The sequence below is a fragment of the Mastacembelus armatus genome, chromosome 8 (genome assembly GCF_900324485.2).
Source record: "Mastacembelus armatus chromosome 8, fMasArm1.2, whole genome shotgun sequence".
NCBI lineage: Eukaryota > Metazoa > Chordata > Actinopteri > Synbranchiformes > Mastacembelidae > Mastacembelus > Mastacembelus armatus.
The window spans coordinates 18,980,035-19,005,966 of record NC_046640.1 but is presented as its reverse complement, the minus strand read 5'-3'; the positions used below and the strand labels follow the sequence as shown (position 1 = coordinate 19,005,966).

The following is a 25,932-nucleotide window of genomic DNA, read 5'->3' as shown; positions in this document are numbered from 1 at the left end:
CACTGAGTGGCAGCAGCTTCCCTGATTATTCTCCAGTTTTAGTCATCAGTTTATACTATAGAGGTTGATTTGTATTTGAGAGTCTATTTCATGATCTTTTATGGCTGCATTGTTTTTAAAGGATGCTCAAATTATCCACATGGAGCACATTCATGATTCACTCCTGAGCTGTACACCTGAAAGCAGCTCGTCTCCTCTCCCACTTTTCACTGAGGAGCCTGGACCTTGTCTATCCTTTACAGCGAAAAGGCTCAGTGTTAATCATACTGTAGTTATCAGTACTGATGCCCCGGTGGCTTCAAATCTCCAGAGCACAGAGTGTTGAGAGTTCCTGTCTCTGTTCTTTTATCAGGTGTGGAAGCATTCTCGGCTAAAGAGTCAAGTCCTGCACAAGGTTTTAGTTCTGCAGCTTCCTGCCAGGTTCTATTTTTACAGTCCTGTCACTCTGAACACCCAGAAGAGATCATGGCTGACTGGCTCTAAGAGACCGTGGAGTTTCAAAACTGATTCGGATCATTATTGTTAAATTAATCTCTAGTTAGGGCTTTCAACGTGCCTAATTTGTGCATAGTGATGATTATAATTTAATCTAAACTGAAGACCGGAAAATGAAAACGGCATCACTGAGTCTTAGTTGATCACTGGAACCAATGGAACTGGGGCAAAAACAAGACAGTAGATATTATTTCTGACACGCAGAACTGAAGCCACTTACTCCAACTCCCCTCTTTTAACAGCTGTATACTTAGATATTCAGTTCAACACAATATAGGAATGAACACATATCAAATGATAGCAATAACTGTGAAATATCACAGACAGACTGAAATTTAGGAGAGAAATTGCCTAAGTTATAAACTTTAAACTGCTTTAACAAATGCTTAAAATAGATATTTCTGCAGGAGGCATTGAGGCCATTATTTGCAAAATGTGCAAGAAGTTTTACAAGCAGAGGGAAGAAGAATGCAAAACTAACTTAAAACTATGAAAAAAATGAAAGTGAATTTCTAAAAAAGGAGTATATTAGAGTATATTATTATTATTTTATTCAGTTACTTTCTAGTCTAATCGTCTATTTTCCTGGACAGCCTCAGTTGGTCCGTGCTATACACCATGCAGCTGGGCTGTTCCGTGAACGCACCTCCCTCTTCCTGAGTGGCCTTTCTACTTTATGTCGCAGCACGAAAGGGATCGGCTGCTGTGGTTTGTAACCAGCCTCAGTTCAGTCCCCGGGTCAGGGCCTTCAGTGCGCACAGCAGAGCCGCGCACTGAGCGCAGGTGCGAGGATCAGATCAGACCCTGAGCTTCTTGGAGTGAGACAAACACCAGCACCGTTTCCCACGGACTTATTCTCCAAGAGGGCGGGGGTTGAGTGTTTTCTTTTTTGAAGGGGTCCCATTCATTTACACACACCCTCCTCAGCAGCATCCTGAACTGGTCTTCTAGCCATTTCCACTGTGAGAGCAACAGGTTGCGCAGCAGCAGCAGCGACAGTGTGAAGGCGAGTGAAGCCCACCATGCCGATGAAAAGCCAGTATCTGCGCCCCCGGCTGTGCGCGCTGGAGAAGGGGGACAATGGTTACGGATTCCACCTCCACGGGGAGAAGGGTAAGACGGGTCAGTTTATTCGGTTAGTGGAGCCGGACAGCCCGGCTGAAACCTCCGGGCTGCGCGCCGGAGACCGGCTGGTGTTCGTGAACGGAGACGACGTGGAGAACGACAGTCACCAGCAGGTCGTGTCCCGGATACGAGCCACCGTGGGCCAGCTGGAGCTCATAGTGCTGGACCCGGAGACGGAGGAGCTGCTGAAGAAACACAACCTGAAGTGTCTGAAGGAGTATGTCACCGATGGTGTCCCGTTACCTTTCGACGACGACGAGGAGGAGGAGGAGGAGAAAGAGGTGGTGGTAGTGGTGGAAGATGATAGAGAGGAAAACGGGCATGAGCTGCAGGACGAGGTGGAGGAGGAGGAGCAGACACCCAGGGAGTCCACGCCGGTTCTGGAGAGTAACGGAGAAATCCACGAGCACGTCGAGGACAAGCTGAACATCAGCTCTGAGAAGGTGAGTGTGACACAAAGTTCAAACAGGCTAAGTAAAAAGTTTGTGCATCGTGCCCCCTCTCATTTTCACATTTCTTTTTTTTTTACACTTTTACACACAGCACTTTTGGTTCCATGCTGTCAATGCACATAAGACCAATAAAGGAAAGGAATAAAGGATCTGAATGCGTTAGTTAGGGAGTGTGTCCTACAGAGAATAGGTGCTCTGTGACAAGACCAGGGTGAACAGCTGCACCCACAGGGCCCCGGCTGCAGATGCTGCCAGGCTGTGGGCAGGGTCAGCTGGCAGGACATTTGCTGTGGGTGAGAGGACAAACAACCTGGTTCAGCTCTGGGATAATGAAAACAGGGACCAAACTAGACCACGACCCCCCCCCCCCCCCCCCCAGTCAGTTGTGAAATGTTCTGCCCTTGCAGCAGTGACAGGCTGCTGGAGAAAATACACAGGGAAGAGACACAGACATAAAACTAACATAACAAAATATCTGATGTTGCTAAACTCTCCACAACAAATAACAGGAAACAGTTTAGTGTCTAAATCTCCCTAAATCTTCCTTAAATGAATTTTTGCAACCTTTGATCTTTGTCTGTTAAACATTATGGTTTGGAGTCTCACTCCCCACTGGCCACTTGTTGCTTTATCTGTCCTTATTTTCTCCTTCCACATTATCTGTTTGTCTGTGTGGCTGGGAACTCAAGGACCAGGGTTCATTAAAAAGCACTTGAGGAGAACAGGGTCCCTCCAGTCTAGAACATCTGTGCCGCTCGCTGCTACATCCTGGATGTTTACCCCCGAGGCTGTTTCTGTCTGTGTCCGACTCTCCTCCTCGCTGCATTACTGTAGGTGGGAGTGAGGTGGGAAGAATTGCCAGCAGCAACCATAAAGATGCAGAGAAGATCCTGCTGTTCTTTTTATAATCTCTCCTCCCTTCTGTTGATCTTTCTCTGTGTCACTTCTCAGCCATGGCAGGAAATAGTTCTCTGATGTTAGTCGCCTTTCTGTTAACTGTTTTTTATATGAACAGATGTTTGCAGACAACATACAAATGTCAACTCGACTGAAATGTCACGCTGTCACTACACTGACATGGCCACTCACTCCCAATTTTTCATACTGCTCCAACTTTCTGCTGTTTAAAGGAGATTTTTGTGCACACACTTGCGCATGGCACTTGAGTACTGCTGGGATATATTGCTTGTCTTAGGAATATACAGTGTATTCAGAATATACTCTCACAGATGGCCTCGTGGAGCCGTGGCGGTACAATTCGCGCAGGCACGCAACCTCAGAAGGAGGTGGCGTCAAAACAAACTTATCGATCCTAACAAACCCATTTTCATCACTTTTCATTTCGACAGGCTCCCAGAGTTTCACATATGCAGCAAAACAAAAAAACACTATGAATCATACTAAGCAGTGAGTCCATGTGGGAATTTCTTTTTGTTTAAAGGCAAAGTGGCCAAAGCTAAAGTTTTCACAGGTTGAGGTTTCTTAGAGACAGAAGACACAGTGTCAGAGTAAATTGGACTCAAGGGGCGCAGATTATTGTCTGCTGTGTCTCTTATGTTATCGTCAGAGTCACCTCAGGGTGTGTTTTGCATTGATTTCACACTTTCTGGAATTTTCTCACTACATCCTGTCCAGAATTACCGTGCCCAAATCCTGTGGCCCAGCCAATGACAAACACACACTCACAAAACCCTCACAAAGCTCACACAGTACAAACACACTCATATACAGCCTTGGAAGACACACGCAGCATTGGTTTAGCAATGACACTGACATCCACATACCACATGTCTTTGAAACAGCACAAAAGAGGGTTCGAAAAGCAACGCCCTCCCCGGAAACCACCTAGCCTCACTCAAAGTTGCCATGGTTATGCTGATGTAACACGTGCATGTGTGCAACCCATGCAGAGTGAGATGTATGTGTGAGGGTGGAGGCAGGCGAAAGTGAGACAACGCAGGGGAGGTGCGAAAATTTGTTGAGAAGTGATGAAGGTCAAAAGCGTGGAGCGCGGTCGGGGTAGAAAATAGGAACTGTTGTCGTCATTGTGGAACAAAACACACAAAAACACAGCATCAGCTGCAAAGGTCGGCCTTCAGTTTGCAAGGCAGTAAACTCTTTGCTCTGCAGTGAAGTAGCAGCAGATGCTCCCTCTCAGCTCGCATTTCAAATCCAGGAAAACATTGTGTCTGAGTTTCTGTCGTATTGTTTCACAGCTGGCGTTGTTTGAGATGGTTGTATAACATCTAGTCCAAATTACAGCTGAAACAATAAGTTGATTAGTTGATCAATAGAAAATTATCTGGCAACTATTTTGATCATTTTCTAATGCAGGAGTTTGAATGTGTAGCCAAACTCTGAGAAGGTCTGGACAGTTTTGAGAATTTCCTGACATTTTACGGACCACAAAAAAAAAAAAAAAAAACTGCACGGCCCATTAGCAAAAGCAAATAATTAGATTGTGATGGTTTAAAAATATTCAAACCAGTAAAATAGTATTTCATAAACCATGTGTATGATTTTGGTGTTTAATTACACGTTTTCCTGCTTCTCCTTGAGTGATTCATTCAGAAAGCAGTGAGAGGTTATGGGAGTCGACCTCCATCACCACTGGCTGCTTCCACAAGCCGGTCTTTAAACACTAATTACAGGAGAGGAAGAGCACTCGTGTTAGATGAAATTGTGGCTCGATGAGAAGTGGTACATAGTCTTTTTAAGAGTGTGTGTGTGTGTAAGAGCCTCTGTAAGTATGTATCTCTGTGTTTGATTCTACGGTATCTAGAGAGAAACCACTCGTAAAGGCCTCAAATGGGACATGAAGGAGACTTTATGTGGATGTTGGTTGCCACGTCTCTCCTCTAATCTGAGCTTCTAATCGGCACAATCATGATAGACCTTCTTATTAAAAAGTTTAACGCCTTCCATTTCTGTCACCACACATGCCTGTTTTTTTTTTTTAACTTGCCTTTACATAGAAAGCGTGGTTCTTTAGCTGTAAGTGGTGACTTGTTTTCCCTAAACAAATCATCCTCAAGCTGTCGTGTGGGAGGTTTCAGTTTATATTTGTATACCAATAGTCTTAATTGTTTTTTTTGGTCTGTCTAACAGTCTGGGTTTGTGTGTCACCTGAATGTAACCACGTTTCTGCACATTTTCACCACTCGATGCTTTTTCTCACAGTGACATTATTCAGCTCAGGGTTTCATTGTCTCTAATTGCAGTACAAGGGAGTGTAACTTGACCTCTGTGTGATTTTCACCTCTCATTCAGCAGGTTAGCATTACATAAGTTTTGACTTCGATCAAGTCCACCTTCACTGAAAGCTGATGTAATGCCTTCAGGATTCTATTTAGGAATAGAATAAACATCAGCACTTCATCATTTGTCTGTCATGCACAGTATTAGAGGCAGAACTGGCCACACCTACAGTAACTGTGTGAGCCAGGATGGTCAGGGATGTGTTTCTGACTGCCTGCTGCCGTCTGTGAGAGTCTTGGCCTCTGCACAGACTCCAGGACCTTTGTGCTGGCTTCCTGTCATTGTTGTTAGTAGAAGACTCCCCCACCTCATCATATAGATCCTCTTCTCAGCCCTTTGGCCTGCAGTGAGAGGCCCAGCGGCTCATGGCAGGACTGTGAACTAGAGTGTAAAGGCTAGATAAACTACCTCACCATCACTCAGTGTCTGAGCAAAGCAGCAGGTAAATGCCTGCAATGAAAGCGGAGTATATAACCAAATAAAATGCAACAGAGTGGATAAACAGCAGGTCATCAGACACTCAACTGTGGCTCTAGCTGATAGTGTGATAGTGTTTGTTGATTATCATTGCAGCCATTGTGACAAAGCCAGGTATTGTCCATGTTATATCTGTTTAATGGAGTGCATGTCACTGTGTTTGCCTGACAGGATCAGATACACCATGATTCATTCTGAGTGTCGCTTGACGTTTGCTCATGCATTTGGGCATGGCTTTGAATTTATATTTGTTTTGTGCCAGTATTTTCACATTCATGTACTCTGAATGTGTGTGTGTGTGTGTGTGTATGTGTTTGCATGGGCATGTGAGAAAGTTTGGGAGTGACCCTTCCCTGCTCTTTGTTGATTGTTGGGCTGTGTTTTCAGGGGAAATTGCCCACATGACAAGACAGGGTGGAGGGTGTGTTTCAAACCAGAGATTTGTGCATTTATAAATGTAACGTGTTTCCTTATCCCTGTTTGTTCATGAGAAACTAGGACTGCGAACTCAAGTGTGTTATGTAACATGTGTGAGCTCGGGAGAAGTCTGGATACTATGACAAAAATTACAGTAATATGAAGTTTGTTTATCATAATCATTTATTTACTTATGGCCTTATACAGAGGAAGTTATTTAGAGCTGCACTGATTGGTCAATTATTCCATTAGTTGATTACTTAAAAATGAATCAGCAACAGTTTTGATAACTGATTAAACATTTTCTCTATAAAATATGGAAAATTGTGAAGAAATGTTTTATGTTTTAATTTCTCACACAGAAATTGGTTTATGTAATTGGTTTATATCGATCCATAAGCTGAATGTATTCAATTATCATAGATAACACATGGAGATAATCACATTTTTGGTCCTTTGGGTTGTAAATTGACTGGAATGATTCATTTATTATCAGAAATGTTTTCTGAAAGTTATTGCTTTAATCCATTTACTTTTCATTTAACCTAAAGGCCTGGAAAAACCAGGTATATTAGGCCATTGTGAGCAGTGTTTTAAATCAATCAGCAGGACTGCAGTATTATCTCAACATATCCTAAAAACTACAGACAGCTGCCATAATTTAGTTGGTTCCATGTGTTCAATAGCTGCCTCTGTACACTGTGGCTTTCATAGCAGTTATCTTTTTTTTGTATGCCTTATGGGTGGGACCCACAGGGAGACTCATGAAACAATGCTATCATAAAACACTGCCCAAGATAGCGCTAGTATCACCGCATATGCAGGTTAAGAAGTGGTTTTATTAAGATTTCATACTTACATTTTTATTTGTAAAGAGTATTTTGCAGGTGTTGTAAACCACCACTTCCACTTGATTTTCAATGTTTCCTCTATGTATTGTGGACTCCATTGTGCTATTGATGGATGTGCTTCCCCCACATTCAAAAATCTGTTGCGTTTACTATAAATGCTGGTTGTCTATGGGTTCTGCGGCTTAGAATTAGCATGTGTGATGAGTCTAGGAGACAGTTTTATAAGACCTTTAAGGGCAATTTTCCTTTTATAGACAGCAGACAGTGAAATGAGGGGATGGGACACAGGGGGGTCATGCAACGAAGGTCAGTGATCAGACTTGTGGAGACTGCAATTACATGGTCAGTGTCTTAAACAGCGAGGATGCTCCAGTGTGCCATCGTATAAATGTCAGACAGTCATAAACTGGGACAAGGCTAAACTGCCAGAGGCAACAGCTGTTATGTCTCAAACAATGGAGCGATAATCACAAGGAAACATTATATTGTTTTACTCATTAACACATAATCAGAATATATAATCAATGGTGGCAATGTATTAAGAGTGCAAGTCAGAGCATCTCTTTCCCTGAAACTTTAATGACGTCAGGCCAAACAACAGCACCACTGTCCCGTCCCCACGGTCAAGACCAGTGTGGCCCAGGTCAGGGGTGGAACCTGAACCCTGGGTGTGTGGGTGGTAGAGTTGCTGGTGATTTGGTCCCATGGGATACTGGACGGAGACTCCACAATGCCACATTCCTTTTCCCTCTCCATTCTGCTGAAGGTTCACCACCCCGGCTGGACAATGAGCCGGAGGGCCGCACCCTGCCGGGGGGTGGAGAGGGAAATGAGTCGCTGCTCGCCCTGAAATAGACTCGGAAGTAGACCCCTCTGTCCACCTCCCTTCCCACCATACAAGACAGAGACCTCATACTTGGGTATGACCAAGTCAGAGTAAATTAGTGTATATAGATGATGTGCATATTTATTTAACCTAGAATGGCCACAAACTAAAGAAATCCTGGACAAAAACTCTTCCAACATACTTCATAAACCATTAAAAGTCAGTAATTAGTAATATAGTTTGGTTCCCTTGCTCTAGTTTGTTAGTTTCAGGTGGTATTTTTATTTAATTTTTTGTTTGTTTGGTTTTTTTGTAGCTTCAGTCTGTGGATGGCAGATCTTACTCCTCTGACTTTTCCTTGAGTGCCGATGGCAGATTGACATTTGTGGTTTTGAGTGTAATTTCCTACATACGTACAAATCCCCCCTGGCATAATTTGGTGACCTTCTGACTTTTTAAATCTACTGCGATCACCCAGTTAAAATATCAGTTTGCTTTGGTGTATGGGACCATTGTAGTGAAGAGGGAGCTGAGCTGGAAAGCAAACCTTTTAATTTAGCTGGGGTTGTGGCAGAAATGAGTTTCGTAAGTAGGGTGACTGCACTCATCCTGAGAGACAGAGAAGCAGCTTGGACGTCTGGGAGGGAGCATGAAGTAGAGCTGCTGTTGCTTCTTGTTGACAACAACCAGTTGACGTGGTTCAGGCATCTCGTCAGGATTTCTCCTGGCCAATCCTACAGAAGGACGTGCAGTTAAATTTAATCTTTAGCGTGACCACATCATGTTGCCACTTCTGCTTGAATGTAACAGTAAAGTTCTGCTTCGACAAATTCAACCCTCAGTGCTCAAATATCTCAACTACAGTAATGTCTGTGTTGCCTTTCACTCTTTCTCCAAACGGTCGATACATTTTCCTACATCAGATCTGTTTTTGTGGTTGCAAACCCCAGTGCAAGATTCAGAGCTGCAGGGGTGGAGGGGTCAGGAACAGGAAGACTGGCTGAAGAGATAAAACTAGTAGGTGTATGATTGGACAAAAACTAAATTAGCGGTGTGGATGGTCTAACACAGTTATGATTTTTAAAACTGCAGGGTGATTGAGATGCAGTACACTCATGAACAAAGGCTTTCACTCAGCCTGGTCTCTTAGATCTCCCTGGTAATCAAGACCACTCCATTTGGTCTTATCAGTGACTGAAACCCTGCTGTGATGATTGACGTTACTTTTCTGTTTTCAGGTCCTACCCTTAAAGAGTCTGTTGTAATGGGAACCCTCAGTAGAACCTTTCTTTGGTGTCTTTTGTAGAACTAGTTTGTCCCATCCTCAAATGAAAAGGGGGACAGTAGGGTGCTTTGTTCCCTCCTCTGCCTGCCTCGCAGCTGGTTCACTGGTCCAGCTGGAAACCCAACACCCCCGTCCTGTCTAACAGAGTGGTGCGCTCCGTGCACTCGAGAGGGCAAAACGTGCACTGTGGTGGTTAAAAAGGAACCAGGTTTACATCAAACATTTATTAAGTCTGTCCTTGAGGCTGTTAATCTCCATCAAACACTACACATGACAATCACACGGTGCAGGAGGCCAAAGATTTGTCATGTCACTGAGTAACTATGGTGCCTGGCAGCATGTCACTTTTATAGTTATTCTTTATGCTGATCAAAGAAACTCAACTCATGGGAGAGTTGCCCTCTTCGTATTAGAACAAGGGGGGCCGAAAACAGAAGGACTGAAGCTGCTTTAGTTGACATAGAGCCCAGCTGAGTGTGACAGGTTCAGCTGATTACCACTCAGGCACATTGACATTGAGTTTACTGGACAATCAAAAACAGCTGTATGCATAGAAGAAAAATGCTTCAAATATGTCAGAGGGGTTTATGTAATTATAGGAAATTTCAGCATGTGACCTTAGTCTTTTTTCCTAGGGATGTGAAACAGAAGCTGAGTCAGAGAGCTGGAAGTGTGCAGGAAAGACACAGGCCAACTGTAATAGATGTCCTATACGCGTGCTCCGTTATTAAAGCCTGTAGTTACACATCGGTCTGCTGGACAGGAACGAGGAAAACATGAAGTAACTGGTAGCCTGAGTGGTGGAGCTGCAGCCTCTGGCATTTCTCACACATACTGTCACACACACATGCCCACATACTACTTCTTTTTATGACAGAGACTAAACCTTGCAGCTACAGCAGCCTGCTGTCAAACTGAATCAGCAGGACAGCTTGGCAGATGCAAATCTCTGTTGGCTGAGTGATAAACATGACGAATGGTTATTAAGAAGGTAGTTTGTTGTTTTTTTATATCTCCCTGAAGGGGTTTGGAGGAATCAATCAATCTGGCTTGTCGAATCCTTTCATGTTACAGGTCCAGGGCAGAAAAGATCATCTTGTGTGCCTGTGCTCTATTGGAGCAACATTCATGTAAATGCTGATATTTAATCAATGTTGGTAAATCACCAGTTTGGAAATATCTCAGCAATTGGATTAGCAGGAGTCACATTTGTGTTTTTTAGTCAAAATATTCCCAAACTATTGAATGGATTGCTTTGCAAGAGTCAAGAGAGGTATATCTTCAGCAGGAAATTGTGATTTGAGGTGCTGCAGTTTTATCAGAGGCCTGTAAGTTGAATTTTGCCTCAGTATCTTATCTTCTGGTTATCACAGCGTCAGGAGAAAAACCAGCAACCTGTCTAAACCAGGGTTTACGTCAGCGTCTGGATGGGAAACTTGTGTCTGCCTCTTAAAAGCAGAGAAAGATGCGTTGATTTTTGTGAGACAGCTGTGATTCAGACGTGTTTTGTGAATATTAAAATGGGGCCTGCTATTGTTTGGGAGTGATTGGTATTCAAAGCAACATCTTATGTTTTGTTGCCAAAGTCTGTGTAGTGGAGACAGAAACTACATTTGTACATTAGCTGCCAGAAAGAAGGTGTACCTTAGTAAACCAGGCTGCAGTCTAACAGCACAGAGTGAACTTTTTTAGTTCGGACATAAAAATTATGCAATGAAAGAAACTGGTGTCATTTTCTTTGGACTGTCCAGTGTTACTCAACTTCGTGTCAACCCGAGTCAATATTAATACTGTGGTGCCCATTGTCAGTTGAATATTAACACTAGTTAATACCAAGCAACATGGAACAGGCTTATTGTAAAACCCAGCTAAACATTGGACAAACAAAACAAAGTAGAGTACAGAATATATGCTGTGTTTATTTGCTCCATTATGAAGCATCTTTGGTTTTATAGAATTTGGAGCTGATCTGAACTTTGTGCAGATTGTTATTAATAATTTAATCAGCTATAAACTGTTACACAGAGCGATTCAGGAGGTCAAATAAAAAAATACAAATCTGCAATCTAATTTTTTTAAATTCAGGCTTTCCTGTGTGCAATTGTAAGTCCATCAGCTGATTATTCCTCTTTGTCCTTCAGCTTCTCTCACTCTGTGTTTTGAAGATGAATCTAAAATTCTTCTCGTGGTTTTTGTTTATGTTGAGGGATCAACTACAGTCATTAATCAAGATTTTCCTTGTGGTCGCGTTAGTCAGAGCATTTTATAGTACTTCCTGTATCAGACGTCAATCACAGCTGTTTCATTCTCACGTCTTTAGGGAGATACAAAATATCTGTTTTTACAAGTACTGTACTACTCTACACTTTCAGTAATGAAGGCCTCAGTTTCCCATGATGGTGCACGTGCGTTCATATGTGTTTTTGTTCAGATACTGGAATGTGTTTGTATATTGATTTCTCTTCCATGTCAGGAAGTTGAGCCAGCACTGAGGGAAGCATATTGAGGGAAGATGTGTCAACAGTTCCTTTTCAACACTTCCCTCCTCAGAGGGAAAGTTTGTGTCGCTGAGAGTGTGTGATCATCTCAAATCGCTGTTTTTTCTGTAGCTCACACAATAGAAAGCTGCAGTATGTGACTTTAAGTTGGAAATATTGGAAGTGGAGATGATTCATAGCATTTGAGCATGCCAGAAAAGTTGTCAAATCACATCAAGTGTGATTAAAATGTTTTGCACTGCAGCCAGGTTGCAGAAACATGAATATTTTTGAGATCTCAAAGTGAAAATACAACCTTTGCATAGGTGAGATACATCATACAAAAGGAAGTCCAGTATTTTCACAGTCCGGTCAAACAAGTAGATGATTTGATCCGTATCATGCATCCACTTATCAAACATATACCAAATTTCAGTGTGTGTAAAGGGCAAAATGAAGAGTCTGAGAATTGAGTACTCAAATGATTCTGACTTAGACAGACCCCAGGTCAAGGCTAAACATGTCTGAAACAAATATTTAGTTGTACTCAGTGTAAATTAGGCAACATATTTGGTGTTTTAGCCACAAACCTCAGCTGATTGTATGTGGAGGGGTTATAATTATCAGACCTGAAAAGTTCTGTGGCTGTAGCTTTTATGTCCCCATATATCTGCAGCTCACTTTGTAACTGTATTAGATTTAGAGAGAACTTACACTGTAATTGTACTTTATGCTACATTATAGATGAATCACAAGAATACACACACACACATTTGGCATGGAGCTGGTCCCTGGTTCCCCTTGTAGCTTGTGTGTGCTCAGCAGATTCCACAGATTTCAGATCCGCGTGGTGATTCTTCTGCCCGCTAGTCTTCTCCAACACAAACTGTTCTCTGTTGTCCCTGCCAGAGTCTCTCTCACCCTCCTTCCATATGCTCAGACAGTGACAGAATCAGTGACACTGATACCGAGGCTTCAGTGTGTGTTGATGGGTCTCGGTGTCACGCCCGGGCCTCCAAAACTGTTTACTTGGTTCATTGAGTTATTATTAATCCTGCATATAACTTTATTGTTACACTCATCTCTGATATTCCGATATTAATTATGAATCTCTGTTTAAGAGTTTCCTATGTTATGTGTCAAAAAGTAAAACATCTTGTCATTTCAGTTGTAATGAGAATAGAAGATAAAAGGCTGTTAATTCCAGCAGGTTCAGTGATAAGAAACACTGTAGTTCAGGCCCATTGCAGCTAAACTACCCATTTCATTCAAGAGGAGACGCAGGACAGCATGTTTCTGTTCAGTCTGTGTTTTTGTTTGGCATAAATTATGAAATCATGAAAGATTTTGAAGTTTGGGAGGAGCACTTGAGAAGGTGGAGGACCATCAGTCAGACATTTTTGTACAGTCACTTCCCATTGTATGATGACACTGTAGAGCTCTTTTCAGGAGCGAACATGGCCAAGATGACTTCAGCTAGCTGTTGGCAGAATGGCTCCAATGTAACACCACTGGCATCCATTTTTAACACTAATACAACAGATTCAGCTCATTTCAAGCGGCTAAACATTGTTTGTATCTGGCCTCACTTGGTAGTGGACTCCTACAAATAAGTTACTAATTACTGATAGAGAGAAAAGTTAATTCTTGGCAAAGATGGGAGCGGTGGGTGGGGTGTTAGCTTAGAACAAGGGCTTACATAATACAGTGGAGTGTCAACCGCTCAGTGCTGTGTCAGGTTGTGTATGAGAGAAAATGTTGAGTCAGATCAGTTGTTCCTAAGACCGGAGTTCATTTGTGTCCACCAATGTTTTGAAGTAGATTTAATTGAGTCAGGCTCCTGCCAGTATTTTCTGTAGAAAGTGACTCATTCACATGGATTTATTTATAGAAGTTGTTCATTGTCTTCGAGGGTTCAGTTGACAGAAGGCGGGCGCACACAGCGCTCTGATGTTGAGGGAGAGTCAGGTCAGACTTGGTCACAGTGACAAAGGTTATCCTGACCACTGAAGCCTCGTCCGCTCCTATGTTCCTCTCCATACGCGTCCTGCTGCATGACAAACCATTAAAGCTCCCTCTGCTAAATAAAGAAAGTGCTTCATCCATACTGAGGAAGGGAGGTTCTGGGATTGAGCTGGAGTTTTTTCCTGGATGACAATACAGCTCTTACTCTTCCTGCCATCCCAGAGTGGGACTGGATGGGACAGGGCGACGGAAGGCGGTCAGAGGTCAACGCCCAGCTTCCATTGTCCTCCACGAAGCCTCGAGCAAGTAGGGCTGCAAACAAGACCGGAAGGGGTCCCTTCCTTTGAGCCCCCCATCTGCCCCCTCCCCAAATTTTCCACAAACACTCCCAGCAGCCCTCCAATCACATCCCTCCCTCCAGGACCCTTTTCCTTCCTGCCAAGAAGTTGGAGTCACGTGGCATCAAACAGCAGCTGTAGTTTATTCATGATTGTTAAAAACACACTTCACAACACATCAGCATGCAGCATCCACCTGCATGTTCAACCTCGGCTTCATATTCATGGTTAACGATTCACTGGAGCTGTCCGTAATCTTTGTGCCTCTTGTTCTTCCCAAGCAGACAGCCATGGTGGAGGTATTTTTAAGAATACAAATGTTTGGTATATAATCGAGTATCACATACAGTTAATGAACATACCTGTTTTCTCTGTGTCCTCTTCCAGGAGGTGTCCACTGAACTACGGCCACGTCTGTGTGTGATCCAGCGGGGCTCTAATGGATATGGCTTCAACTTGCACAGCGAGCGGACTCGACCAGGCCAGTACATCAGAGCCGTGGATGAAGACTCTCCAGCAGAGAGGGCGGGCCTGCTGCCAAAGGACAGGATAGTACAGGTAAAGTACTTTAGTAAGGTTGATGCTGGAGTACTGTGAGAACATGCAGGGCTATGTTGTAAGTCAGTATGGTGCATGAAGAAGAACAGAAAACAGAAAATTATTACTTTTGTGGTAAGACTTATAAAATTTGGGTTTTATGTGAGTAGGTCTAAATATTAGTCAGGTTTAAGGAACTCTAGGTAATCTGCCCTAAATAACTAAAGTCCTATTATCTATTATCGAAATATATCCATGCAAATAGTGTGTCCTGATTAGTCTGCCATACTTCCGCTCTAGACAGCTTGTAGTTATTTTTTTTGTGGGGGTGGGGTAGAGACGAATGGTGTGACGTATAGGCAACTACCCAAGAAAGTATGAGACAGAAAGACTGTTAACAGCACAAGAGAATCGTGTCTCTGTTCAGGCCTTTCGTTTGATCCAATGGTTCATTTTACTTTTAGACGGTGTGGTGCAATTAAATACCCACATCTGTCAAACAATTAAAAATGGTTACATATGCTGAAGTAAAGGCAACAAAGGATAATGAAAAAACATAATCAAAGGAGGCCAAGGACAGACTGCAGAGGGGATTAAGAGAACCTTAGAGTTTTGGGTCTGTATTAGAGTCTTGTGAGGGGTTTCCAGTCCAGAGGGCCCCAAACAGCCATACCTCCCATGGAGGAGCTGAGCTTTGTGCGGCGCATACAGCCATTGTTACTGCTGTTGCTGGCCAAGCAGCTATTGTCCAGCTTCCTCTGTGGGACCAGCTTAGACGTGCAGGTCCACCCTATGACCTAAACACACACACATTCACCCTTAGAGAAATTTTTCACATGCTTTCCCATGGTGATTTATCCTGGAGCCACCTGACATGTTGAGTTTGTGTTGATCAGAAAGTACAGTGGCACACAGTGAAATACCAAGTCAGACGTAAACATGAGGAATAATAGTTCATTAAAAGGACACACTAAACAGTCAGCTGTTGGGCCCCTATAAAAGTTGTTTTGCAAGTTAGTGCTTGAAAGAATGTGTGTGCGTTTGTGCATTTGTGTGTGGACACACAGGATTTCCTGCTCTGGAGCCTCTGGCAGACCAAGTGATAATATTGAGCAAGAACTCCTGACAGTGATAAAAGTGTTTGTTCACTTGTGTGGGAACACAAAGATAGACAGAGCAAAACCTGAAAACTATAGCTACAGTAACGATTTCCAGTCATGGCATGAGTTTAAGAAATCTAAAATAATCTGTTCTCCTCAGGTGAACGGTTTGTCAGTGGAGGGGAAGACACATTCAGATGTAGTTGCTGCCATTAAAACTGGTGGGAGTGAGACCCGGCTGCTGGTGGTGGACCCCAACACAGACGCCTTCTTCAAGAAGTGCAGAGTGTCCCCCACCTCAGACCACCTGACTGGTGAGAGAGCACACTGACACTGTGTCTTCACCAACACAAGCCTGCAGAGCAGTTTGATTTTCAGCTGCCAGTGAATAACCACAATTAACTCTTAATGTTTCACCCCTGGTTCCAGTCACAGCTATAGACGTGTTACAGACAGCAGACACCGTCTCCTCTCTTTACTGCAAATTAAAAGTCTGTTACAGATTATTGGCTCCTCGTTTCCTTCTTCTCCTTTATTTCCTCCTGTCTCTCTTTCCTGCTTTCTTTCTCTGCCAAGAAATACAGACAGACAGAGACACTGAGCTACTTCCTGCCCCCCAACTCACGTGGACGTCCTGCTGAGGAAGTTAATCTTTTAGACATAAATAGATCAGATCAGACAGATCAGACTGAGATTGCACTGAGTAAGTGTTGTTTGTTATGTGTGAAAGCTCAAATGCAGATCTCTCTCTCACATACACACAATTTTAACAGATTTTATTCCAAAATGACACCCCAAAATACTTATAAAGCAATAACTTGATATTTGGACAAAACATTTTAGAACAAGGCCAACGTGATGACAATTTTCTGGACTTCCTTTTTCTCTATACAAAGAGATGTGGCAATCCTAGGAACTGATTAGTAACAAACAGGTCCTGATGTACCTACCAAACCCCCAGGGGGAGCCCTAGTACAGTCTGTCATCTGGTTTCTGCATTTGAAGCCTGTCCTCCTCACAGCCCGGCAGCTGATCTTCAGACAGGTGGGGCGTGCAGAGCTGGGGCAGATAACTTCGTACCATGCAGCTCTGCACCAAGTGGCTGCTCATATAAACACAAAGCTACCTACTGTTGGCATGGCAACAGACCAGGGCAAAGTTGGTACCCACTGTATTTGGCATAACATAGACATAAACCACAACAGACTTGATGTGCTAATGAGTTTGCGAGAGTTTGTCTAGTGCCCTGTTGATTATTAATAAATTAATTAGAGGTGGAAGAAGTATTCCCATGATAAAGTAAAAGTACCACTGGAGTCATGCATTAAAAACAAGTAGAAGTCATGCATTCAGAAAAGCCCTACATAAGTGAAAGTACAATAATATGATCAACATAATCAACTAATTATCTTTACGTATCAAAAGTCAAAGCAGCGTCTGGGGAGTGTAGTCACTATGTTATTACTAGATATTTAATACTGATTCATCAGTATGTAAACTAGGACTGGATACATCATTAAAATGTAAATGAGGTCTTTCTCAGATTTTTGTTGAAATATTAGACTATTTTACGTCTTCAGGTGTGAAAACATTTACTTAAACAATCTAGGATGTTTAGAGAAAACTGTTTTTCTGGTGGAACCACTGTTAGGCATCAACTCCGGCTTAATCTTTAACTCTTTCTTGTATTTTATAAGTAAATTTTAAATGCATTTGTTAGTAAAATATTAATCGGAAAAGTACTAAGTACAGCTGTCAGGTAAATTTACTGCTGTCAGACAATTCTTGCCTATGAATTGTAGTGAAGTACAAATTTAAAGTAGCAAATAGTGGAGATACTTTTGTAAAGTACCTCAAAATTGCACTAAAGTACAGCACTACAGTAATTGTCGTTTTTAAGCACATGGATGACCTACTGTGTACTCAAAATTGGATGAGAGGCAGATGTTTCATAACTTCCTGGACTCCTAAACCTCCAGTGTTTCAGTACAGAGTAAAAGATAATGAGGCCTTACATGGGAGAGAGATTCCAGTGAGGTGTTTCCCAGGTAACTGCCTGCACTTCACATGCTGCCCACTAACAGGGCACCTGCCTACACTGACTCTTAACTTCCACACACACACACACACACACACACACACACACACACACACACTGCATCTCTCTCAGGAGCCCCACTAGCCACCACCGTTGTTTGGTTTCCAAGGCGCTCACTCTGAGTGGCCTCTCAGTCTGGAGCTCAAGCTGTACTGAGATGTTGAGAGGCTGCTCTTAGAGTCAAGGGCAAAGACACAAACACACCAAAGACCTGAGGACAACGTAAATCGTAAATTAACTCTGAAGGACCAGCTGCCCTTCACTGTAGTGTCTCATTATTCTCTAAAATCACTTTTCACCTGTGCAGAGGATCAGAGGGATGGAAGGTAAAGGGTGTGATGGACTGTGATGGTGTCTGTGTCTAGTTACATCTTCTTAAAAATTCAGTTTGTGTTAAAATATGATTATTTTGATGTTCAGTGCGTTTCTGTGGACACATAGGAAGAGGAGGAGGAGCAAGTAGAGCACCATCTAATAGAAGACGAACCATGTGTGTGAATAATAGATGATCTGCTCATACCTGTGGAGTAGGTGTTGGTGTAATCAAAGGTGTACTCCTGATCTAGCTCTCTGGTCTAATGGTGGAGGACCAGGACTGACAGTCAGGGAAAGACAGAGAGAGTTGCACTTTTGGATTCTTCTGTAATTTCTGTGTTGTTATTGTTTACAGGTCCACTGCCAGAGCCTGTCATTAATGGAGGAATGGAGGAGAAGGTAAGATGGCAGCAGCAAATGTATCACGCAGAGAGAGAGACAAATACAGGATGACACTTTAGTGACTGGAGCAGTCGTTTGGTTTGTAAATCTGCTTTAGAGTAAAACCAAACGTGGGACCTAAACTTTGAAGTGTGTGAGGAAGTGTCGGTGTCCTGCAGCGGCTACTTCCCTCTTCACCCATGGAGCCTCTCCTTCCTGCAGACAGGAGGACAATAATAGTTCAGCCTTCTGCTCTGAATACTCTGTAGCTGCTCGTATGGCACAGAGTACTCAGCAGGCCAAGGTTGAAAAGAGTACAAATGCGTTTTTTTAAGGTGGGGTTTACCACATCAAAGAATTCAAAGCTGGTGAATTGCATTATTAATCACAGAGACATGTACTGGACAGATTTTCCTGTGATTGTCTGAACGTTCTGGCGTTTATTGTCTGGTGCTGTGTAGAAAACTCCACCCAACTCCATTAATTTGGGATTTTTTAGAAGGGTTTGACACAGGTTTGAGGGCAGAGAAAATATACAAAACAAGAATCATTCAGTAGATAAGTTGCTTACTTGTTTATAATGTATAAAAGGTACAATGGTATGTGGGAGCTGGAAGCTACACGTGTAATGGAAAATGTAGCAGCTTCATGTTAATCCTGCTGCAGTACCAGACACACTGCTCACTGCTGACTGTAACAGGCAAGTGCACATACTCAGAGACTTAAAGGAATCATTTGACATTTGGTTAAATAGACTTATTTGCTTCCCGGTGCAGAATTAAATCATAAGATTGATGCCACTCTCATGGAGCTGGAGCCAGCAGTACAATGACTGGCGAAAAGACAAGAAAAGAGCTACGCTGCCTACTCAGACTTCTGATGCTCACTAATTAACATGTTATATCTTGTTTGTGTAAATAATACAACCCCAGAGAGGAACTGTGCATTTACACAGCTTGCAAAGTAAATTTAGCACAGAGTGTGACTGTATTAACAGTCCATGTAAAGACAAAAATCGTTAGATACAAATTAGTGTATGAGGTGACACAAAATGCGTCATGAGTGTGTTGATCCTGGGGCTTTAATAACACACATAGAGAAGGGGGGAAAGAGATTGATGGGAAATACATGTTTTAAGTTCATTCAGAGGCTGACAAACACCTACTGTTGGTGTATATCTGTTAGCATCGCAGCTAATGCCTTTACTCCTGGTACAGTGGCTGTTCAGTGCAAATAAAAATAAGATAAAAACAGTCCCACTGTCAAACTCACACAAATAACCAACCAAGGCAGATTTTGCTTTATCTTCTGTCTGAACACACCTTAAATATGTTTAACACATGGTTAGTATTTTCCCAGCAACCAGAAACAGGCTCCCCCATAAAACTTCAAATTGTTGTTTTTACACTTTGTGAAAAGATAAAACAAATTAGATGCAAATTAGCACTTGCTGTACGTTGTATTACCTGCCAGTGAAACACAAACTAAAGGAGCAGCTAATGTGGTTGCCTTCTGCTCAGGTATTTGGCCAAATACTCAGAAGGTTGACCCAAGCTTTCCGTTCATCAGGGCTGTTAAGTTACATCTTCCACGTATTGTTGCGTAACATGCTGGTTGAAGGGTCTGTGAGACACTGTGGTGATTTGGACTTGGTTAAAAATTCTTAGCCTGGCTTGTTATTTCAGTGAGCTGTAGACCGTAGAAATGCTTCATCCTGCAATTTTGTGACCTTATTCTGCTGGACAGGAAAATCACTGAATGAAAATTTTTTTCTAATTTCAACATGTTTAGGGAAAAAATGTAAGTACTTTTGCTGATTCTATGGCTTCCTCCCCACATATGTTTCAATTAAAGCCCACACATAGTAATTACTAATAGTCAGATCTTTAAATATGAGATTGTTAATTACTTTAAACTTGAAAGATCAATTTAAGTCCAATACCCCCTCCAGGTGGTGAGAAGAGGTAGTGCAAGGATGATTACAACTGTTTCTGGCAAAATGCTGTTATTTTACTAATATGTCGGTGCATGAGGTGATGCTGATGAGTGTTTGTGTTCCCAGGTGAATGGTAGAGGGGCCAAAGAAGCAGAGAGGGACTCAAAGCTGTCAGTCAGTCCCTCGCCGTCCAATGCTTCATCCAACACTTCCCTCACAACCCCGCTGACAAACACCCCACCTGAGGTACATCACAGATATTAGTCCACAGCGCAGCATTCTTATTATGGAGCCAGGACAGTCACAGTTGAACTTTGGCAGTAAAAAATAACACTTGGCACTGAAAACAAAATCGGAACTGAAAAATAAAACATTGGCATTGAAAACATTTGTACTGAAAAGGAAAACATTGGCATTTTAAAAAGTATTAATACTGAAAATAATTACAATCTTCCCAGTTTTTGCTGATGTATTTTTTACAGCCAACGTAATCTTCTAATTTTCAGTCAATGTCAGTGTTTTTATATATTCTCATATATATGTAATGAGATTCCAGAAATTCAGTATGTTGAAGTATGTTTCTGTTCACTCCCACGATATGTTTTTCTTTGTTTAGGATTTGAGCAACAATGTTATCCCAGCTCTCAACCTGAGCCTGCAGCAGGTCAAAGAGCTCGCCCACCAGAAACGCTCCAACAAGAGAGCCCCGCCCATGGACTGGACCAAGAAAAATGAACTGTTCAGCAACCTATAGGGCACCTCAGACCACCTGACACACATACATGCAGATTTTTATTACAATGATTTACAAAGATATCACAAAGACGCTTTTTCTTATAATGACATTAAAAGAACAGTGTAATTACAAAGAGTAGACAAAAATCCAGCCATTCTGTAAACTATAATATTCTTATTACTACTCATGCTATTGTAACCCAACTATTATACTGTGTATGTATAATGTACTACTAACAATGAAAGATGGATGGAAAAGAACTGGACCATAGTGAAAAACATGCTTGTGTTTTGCCTTGTCTGTGTAGCTACTTATGCCCTGTGTGGGAGGCTTTCCTGGGTGGGTGTTATTTGTTTGTTTGTTTGTTTGTGCGTGTGTGTGCGTGCATGCGCGTGTGTGTGTGTGTGTGTGTGTGTGTGTGTGTGGACCCTGACAGTCCATGCTGGCCAGACTCTGATGCATTGTAGAAACATGAAGGAGGATTTGAAAGTCATGCTAAGTCTATCGAACCCGGTTCTCCATAGGTTTGTGTGTATCTTAGAAGTTTATACTAACAATTAAAACATTAGTATCTGCTGCTAGACCATCAACAGGACACCCACATATTGTTATATCAGCCAGACAATCAGCTCTTCATTTAACTCTAGTTTACCTTAAAATTAGATTAGGAATCAGCAAAGGAATGAGTTAAATGTACTTTAAGGTCATTTATTTTAATGTTTTTATTTGTATAATTCTCTTTTTTTACAGATTACATGTTAGAGCCCTTTTGTGATTGCATAAAAGCATAATCACCATTACTTTCTAACATGAAACTTCTTTAAGGAATCATTTGTGATTGCTTTATTGCCTATGGCTTTAAACTGGAAAGAATTGCATGTTGTAAATATATCATATGTATAGTTTTAAACTTATGACATTAATTTCACTCTGAAATGAAAATGAGGTCAACTCAACCACATGTTCCTACAACATCATTCACCATTTATCCATAATTACATGTGATTACATGATATTATCATCTGAATAAATGTGAACTGCAGTTTATTATGAGTAACTTATACTGTCTTTGCTTTGCCATCATTGTCCACTGTGAATGGCTGTTCATTTCACACATTTTATTTCTCCTGGAAAAAGCTTTCTGAGATTTCTACACTTCTACTGATGTTTTAAAATCAATAATCATGTCACATTTGCATCACGTGTTTGTGTGTCGACTAGATTGTATGCTTTGGTCCAGTGTGGAGAACAAAATTCAAAACTGAATGAATGACTGAATTTTATGAAGATTTTTTGTAGCTTGTGCAAGTGATTTCTATACTGCAATAAATCACATCAACATTGTCAGGTGGTGTTTTTTATTCACTTATATTACAATGAATTTAAAGATTTTGTAATCAAAATGTTCTCAGGGGAATAAAATTAACTTGGGGTAATGAATTTGTGATTAACCCATAAAATTCTGATACAACTTTAATTTGGTTATTCAGAGACTAAAGAGTTTGTTGCTTCACTTTGCTTAAACTCACTTGTTCACAAAAGGAGGTTGAGAAAATAAAATGTAGTAGAAATTTCTGATTTTATAATGTGATAATGATATTGTTCTACATTATTATTATTAGTCAATAACCAACAAAGCATACAGCATTAAATTAGGGCCATACTATATTTCAACAATTCAAATATTGAATGATATGCAAAATAAAAGTACAGTGTACACATTTCTGTACATAGTTTATTTTAAAGCAGCTATAATCTGTACATTAACAGTAAATTACTTCACTATTTGTAAGGTTACTTGCGGTGATGAATGCACAGACACAGAGACTACTCATCTCTTAGGTTCTTCTTGGGTTATATGGAGCTTGATCACATCCTTCAGTCGTCTGTTTTCATTTTTCAGCCTGTGCTGTTTTGGTTCACTTCGCTCTCAGTGAGTTGTTTTCAGGCACAGCAGGTAGCTGTTTTCTGCTGAATGAATAATAACAAATGTTCACCAACATGTTCTCCAAATCAGCTTTCTTTGTTGTTTTCACAGCCTGTTTCATCAAGTGGCCAAAAACATGTTATTGCAGATTTAAAGTGTATGTAAGTGAAAACTGACTGCACACAGCTCTTTGTCGGTCAAACCTTTTGACTCATCTCATTGGATCCAGCACTGCAACAAGTACCATCCCATAGAAAGCAGCACAACAGCAGTTTTGTGGCCTCTGTGATTCACAGATGATTAGTATCAACTCACACTGTGTTGATATTTCATTTTTACTGGAGTCATCGCAGCAGAGTGGTGCCTCTGCTCCTCTTCTGTCCTCCAACTTGTCGTGGTGTCTCCAGCTGCTGTCTCTTACTAATGGTCTTGACCTTTCTCCACCTCCGCTCGCCTTCTCGCTCTGGCGTCATTATCACAGCTCACTGTCCGACTCTGTACTGCTCACTGTCTGTCACTGCAGAATAATTAGCATAATTGGATATGACACTGATGGACAACTCATTGAACTGGGATAAAATACTGACTGGGCAATTAAAAGTAGTAATAATAATAATAATAATAATAATAATGTTATTAGAATTGGCCATTATGAGAATCATAATTAATATGCAATAGGAGTGTGATTATAATAATACTTGCAAGGGTGATGTTCAAAATGGCCATTATAGTAACAAGATGATTATAGAGATAATAACTTCATGAAAGGAATAAAAGGAAATGTGCTCTTTTGAGGGCAGTTACACAACTGTATAGCACAGCTGCATCAGTCTTTTTATATTACATTATCATACATAGAGAAGTGTGCCTAATACAGACAACTTCTTAGTTGTAGAATGATCTTTCACCTAACTGCAACCAAGCAAATAAATGTTTCCCAAAGTGTTGAATTATTTCTGTTTTTATTCAAACCTCTTTGCAGACTTGTTCAAATGTATGATCACTTTGGAAGATGCAGTTTGCGGTGCATTGTACTACTGTCACTCCACAGTGAACACAACTTCACATCTCTCCTCCGTCCTACATTAGCACTCCGAGCTGAGACAACAATGATGGTGATATGAAGGAGGATGGGGGATGGCGATGTTGATAATTAAGATGATGAAGAGCAGGTGCGGGCCATGTGCTGGACCTTCACAGCTTAGGTGCAAACAAGGCCGGTTGCTAGGCAACCGTGTTCACTGGGGGGGTCCTTGTAAGGCCTGGAGCTGGTGTGAAACAAGGGGTTGACACGACTCTGCCTTCAAAACCCCATAGCACGCTAAAAATAGACCAGGGGTCTGTGTGTGCATATGTATTTGCATTACTCATGTTGTGGGGACCCTGTCCAGGGTGTATCCCTGCCTTTCACCCAAAGAGAGCTGGGATAGGCTCCCGCAGATCCCTGTGACCCTAAAGAGGAATAAGCGGGTATAGATAATGGATGGATGGAGGTTGTGGGGACATTCTGTATATCTGTTTATACTGCCAGATTGTGGGGTCTTGCCTTTCTTTTGGAAGCAAAATCCAAAATTTTAATGTGAAGAATTGGTTTAAGGTGAGGGTTAGGCAAACAATGGTTATAATAAGTCTCAAGGAAATGGCTGTGAGCCAATACAATGTCCTTTGTGTCTGTGTATGAAGGCACAGTGGCCAAGCAGAAACACAGATACGTGGAATAAGTGATGTCAAGTGATGGAGGAAAAGACCTGTGCAAAACAAGCCAATAAGTAAAGGCAAAGTCTGAGGCATTAGCTGGATAAGGCAGCTGTAATACAATCTTTTTCTATCTGTCTTCTCCGAGAAAGCTTCATCCCCTTCTGCCTTACTTCCCTCATGCACACAGACATTCACATACTGTACATACACACACCTCATCTCCTTTTATAAAAATATCCAAGGACAATCCTCACTATTAATAGGAAGTGTTGTCAACTGGCTCAGGAGAAATGGGACCTTCTGTTAAGCTATTTTTGTGGTCCTTTGTAGCCATGAGCCCGTACCCTGTCAATTACATGTATTTTTCAGATTATTAAAGACAATATAAACATTTTAATAAATACTACTAGACAATAAAATCCATTTTCAATAACATATAAAAAAGATATATATATATTTTAAGTGATTAAAGGCTTTCTGTTTTTTTCTATTGCTAATAAAGAAGACCATTGAATCTAGCATTAAATCTCTTTCCATGTTTTATTTCCTGAAAGGCCATGGCCATGGTTTTCTACTCTGGGAACCCACCACAGCTGCCACAGAGAACTGTTCCAGAGCATCAGTGATGGACTCGGTATTATATTATTTACTTGGCTCCTCTTTCAGCACTGGGCTCTTTTGGGTCCAGCTCTGGAGCGGTAATCGAGCTCCTCACATACTGCAAGTGATTGATAGGCCCCAGGGTCCAGCAGTCCTGCCATCAGCTATCTCCCAACTGCTACAATCTGACTGCATGCACAATAAATTCACAGTTTACATCTGGTATGGGAATTATTGACAGAAACTCTTTTAGAGTCAGAGCATGCACACTGGGACACAACTGAAATACTTCTAATTTGATGTTGTTTGGTAGCTATTTAAGCAGTTCACCTCTGATTTATTAGACCTGTTTTAAGTGTTTTTACATGACAGAATTTTAATGGTGGCCTATAAACAATCAGGTTTACAGGTGTTGTCATGTGTGCTGCCACACACACACACACACACACACACACACTGTTTACTCTATTTCTTACACTTTTTGCACATGCATTTTTATCTGGAGGGGGTAAGATACAGTCCACGGTCTTTCTTAGAAGAGCACCTTGCCACATTTGGAGTAATCCAAACCTTGAGCAGCAGACTGAGGGAGGGCTCATACGTACAGACTGGATCTTAATTATATGGATAATATAAAT

The 25,932-nt window shown here is 41.6% G+C and overlaps 1 protein-coding gene across 1 annotated transcript; it reads left to right on the top strand.

The window, feature by feature from the left end:
• The first annotated feature begins 1,172 nt into the window (after window positions 1-1,172).
• nherf1b (NHERF family PDZ scaffold protein 1b) lies at window positions 1,173-22,413 on the top strand. Its single transcript, XM_026325558.2, has 6 exons — window positions 1,173-2,063; window positions 14,354-14,524; window positions 15,764-15,917; window positions 18,372-18,415; window positions 20,460-20,579; window positions 20,950-22,413. The coding sequence occupies exons 1-6, from the start codon at window positions 1,518-1,520 to the stop codon at window positions 21,085-21,087; spliced, it is 1,173 nt and encodes a 390-aa protein (XP_026181343.1). The 5' UTR covers window positions 1,173-1,517; the 3' UTR covers window positions 21,088-22,413.
• Window positions 22,414-25,932: the final 3,519 nt, after the last annotated feature.

Coding starts and splice junctions, on each gene's coding strand:
- nherf1b (XM_026325558.2), top strand. CDS start 1,518: ATGCCGATGAAAAGCCAGTATCTGCGCCCCCGGCTGTGCGCGCTGGAG. Junction 15,918..18,371: donor CACCTCAGACCACCTGACTG/GTGAGAGAGCAC, acceptor TATTGTTTACAG/GTCCACTGCCAGAGCCTGTC. Junction 20,580..20,949: donor TGACAAACACCCCACCTGAG/GTACATCACAGA, acceptor TTCTTTGTTTAG/GATTTGAGCAACAATGTTAT.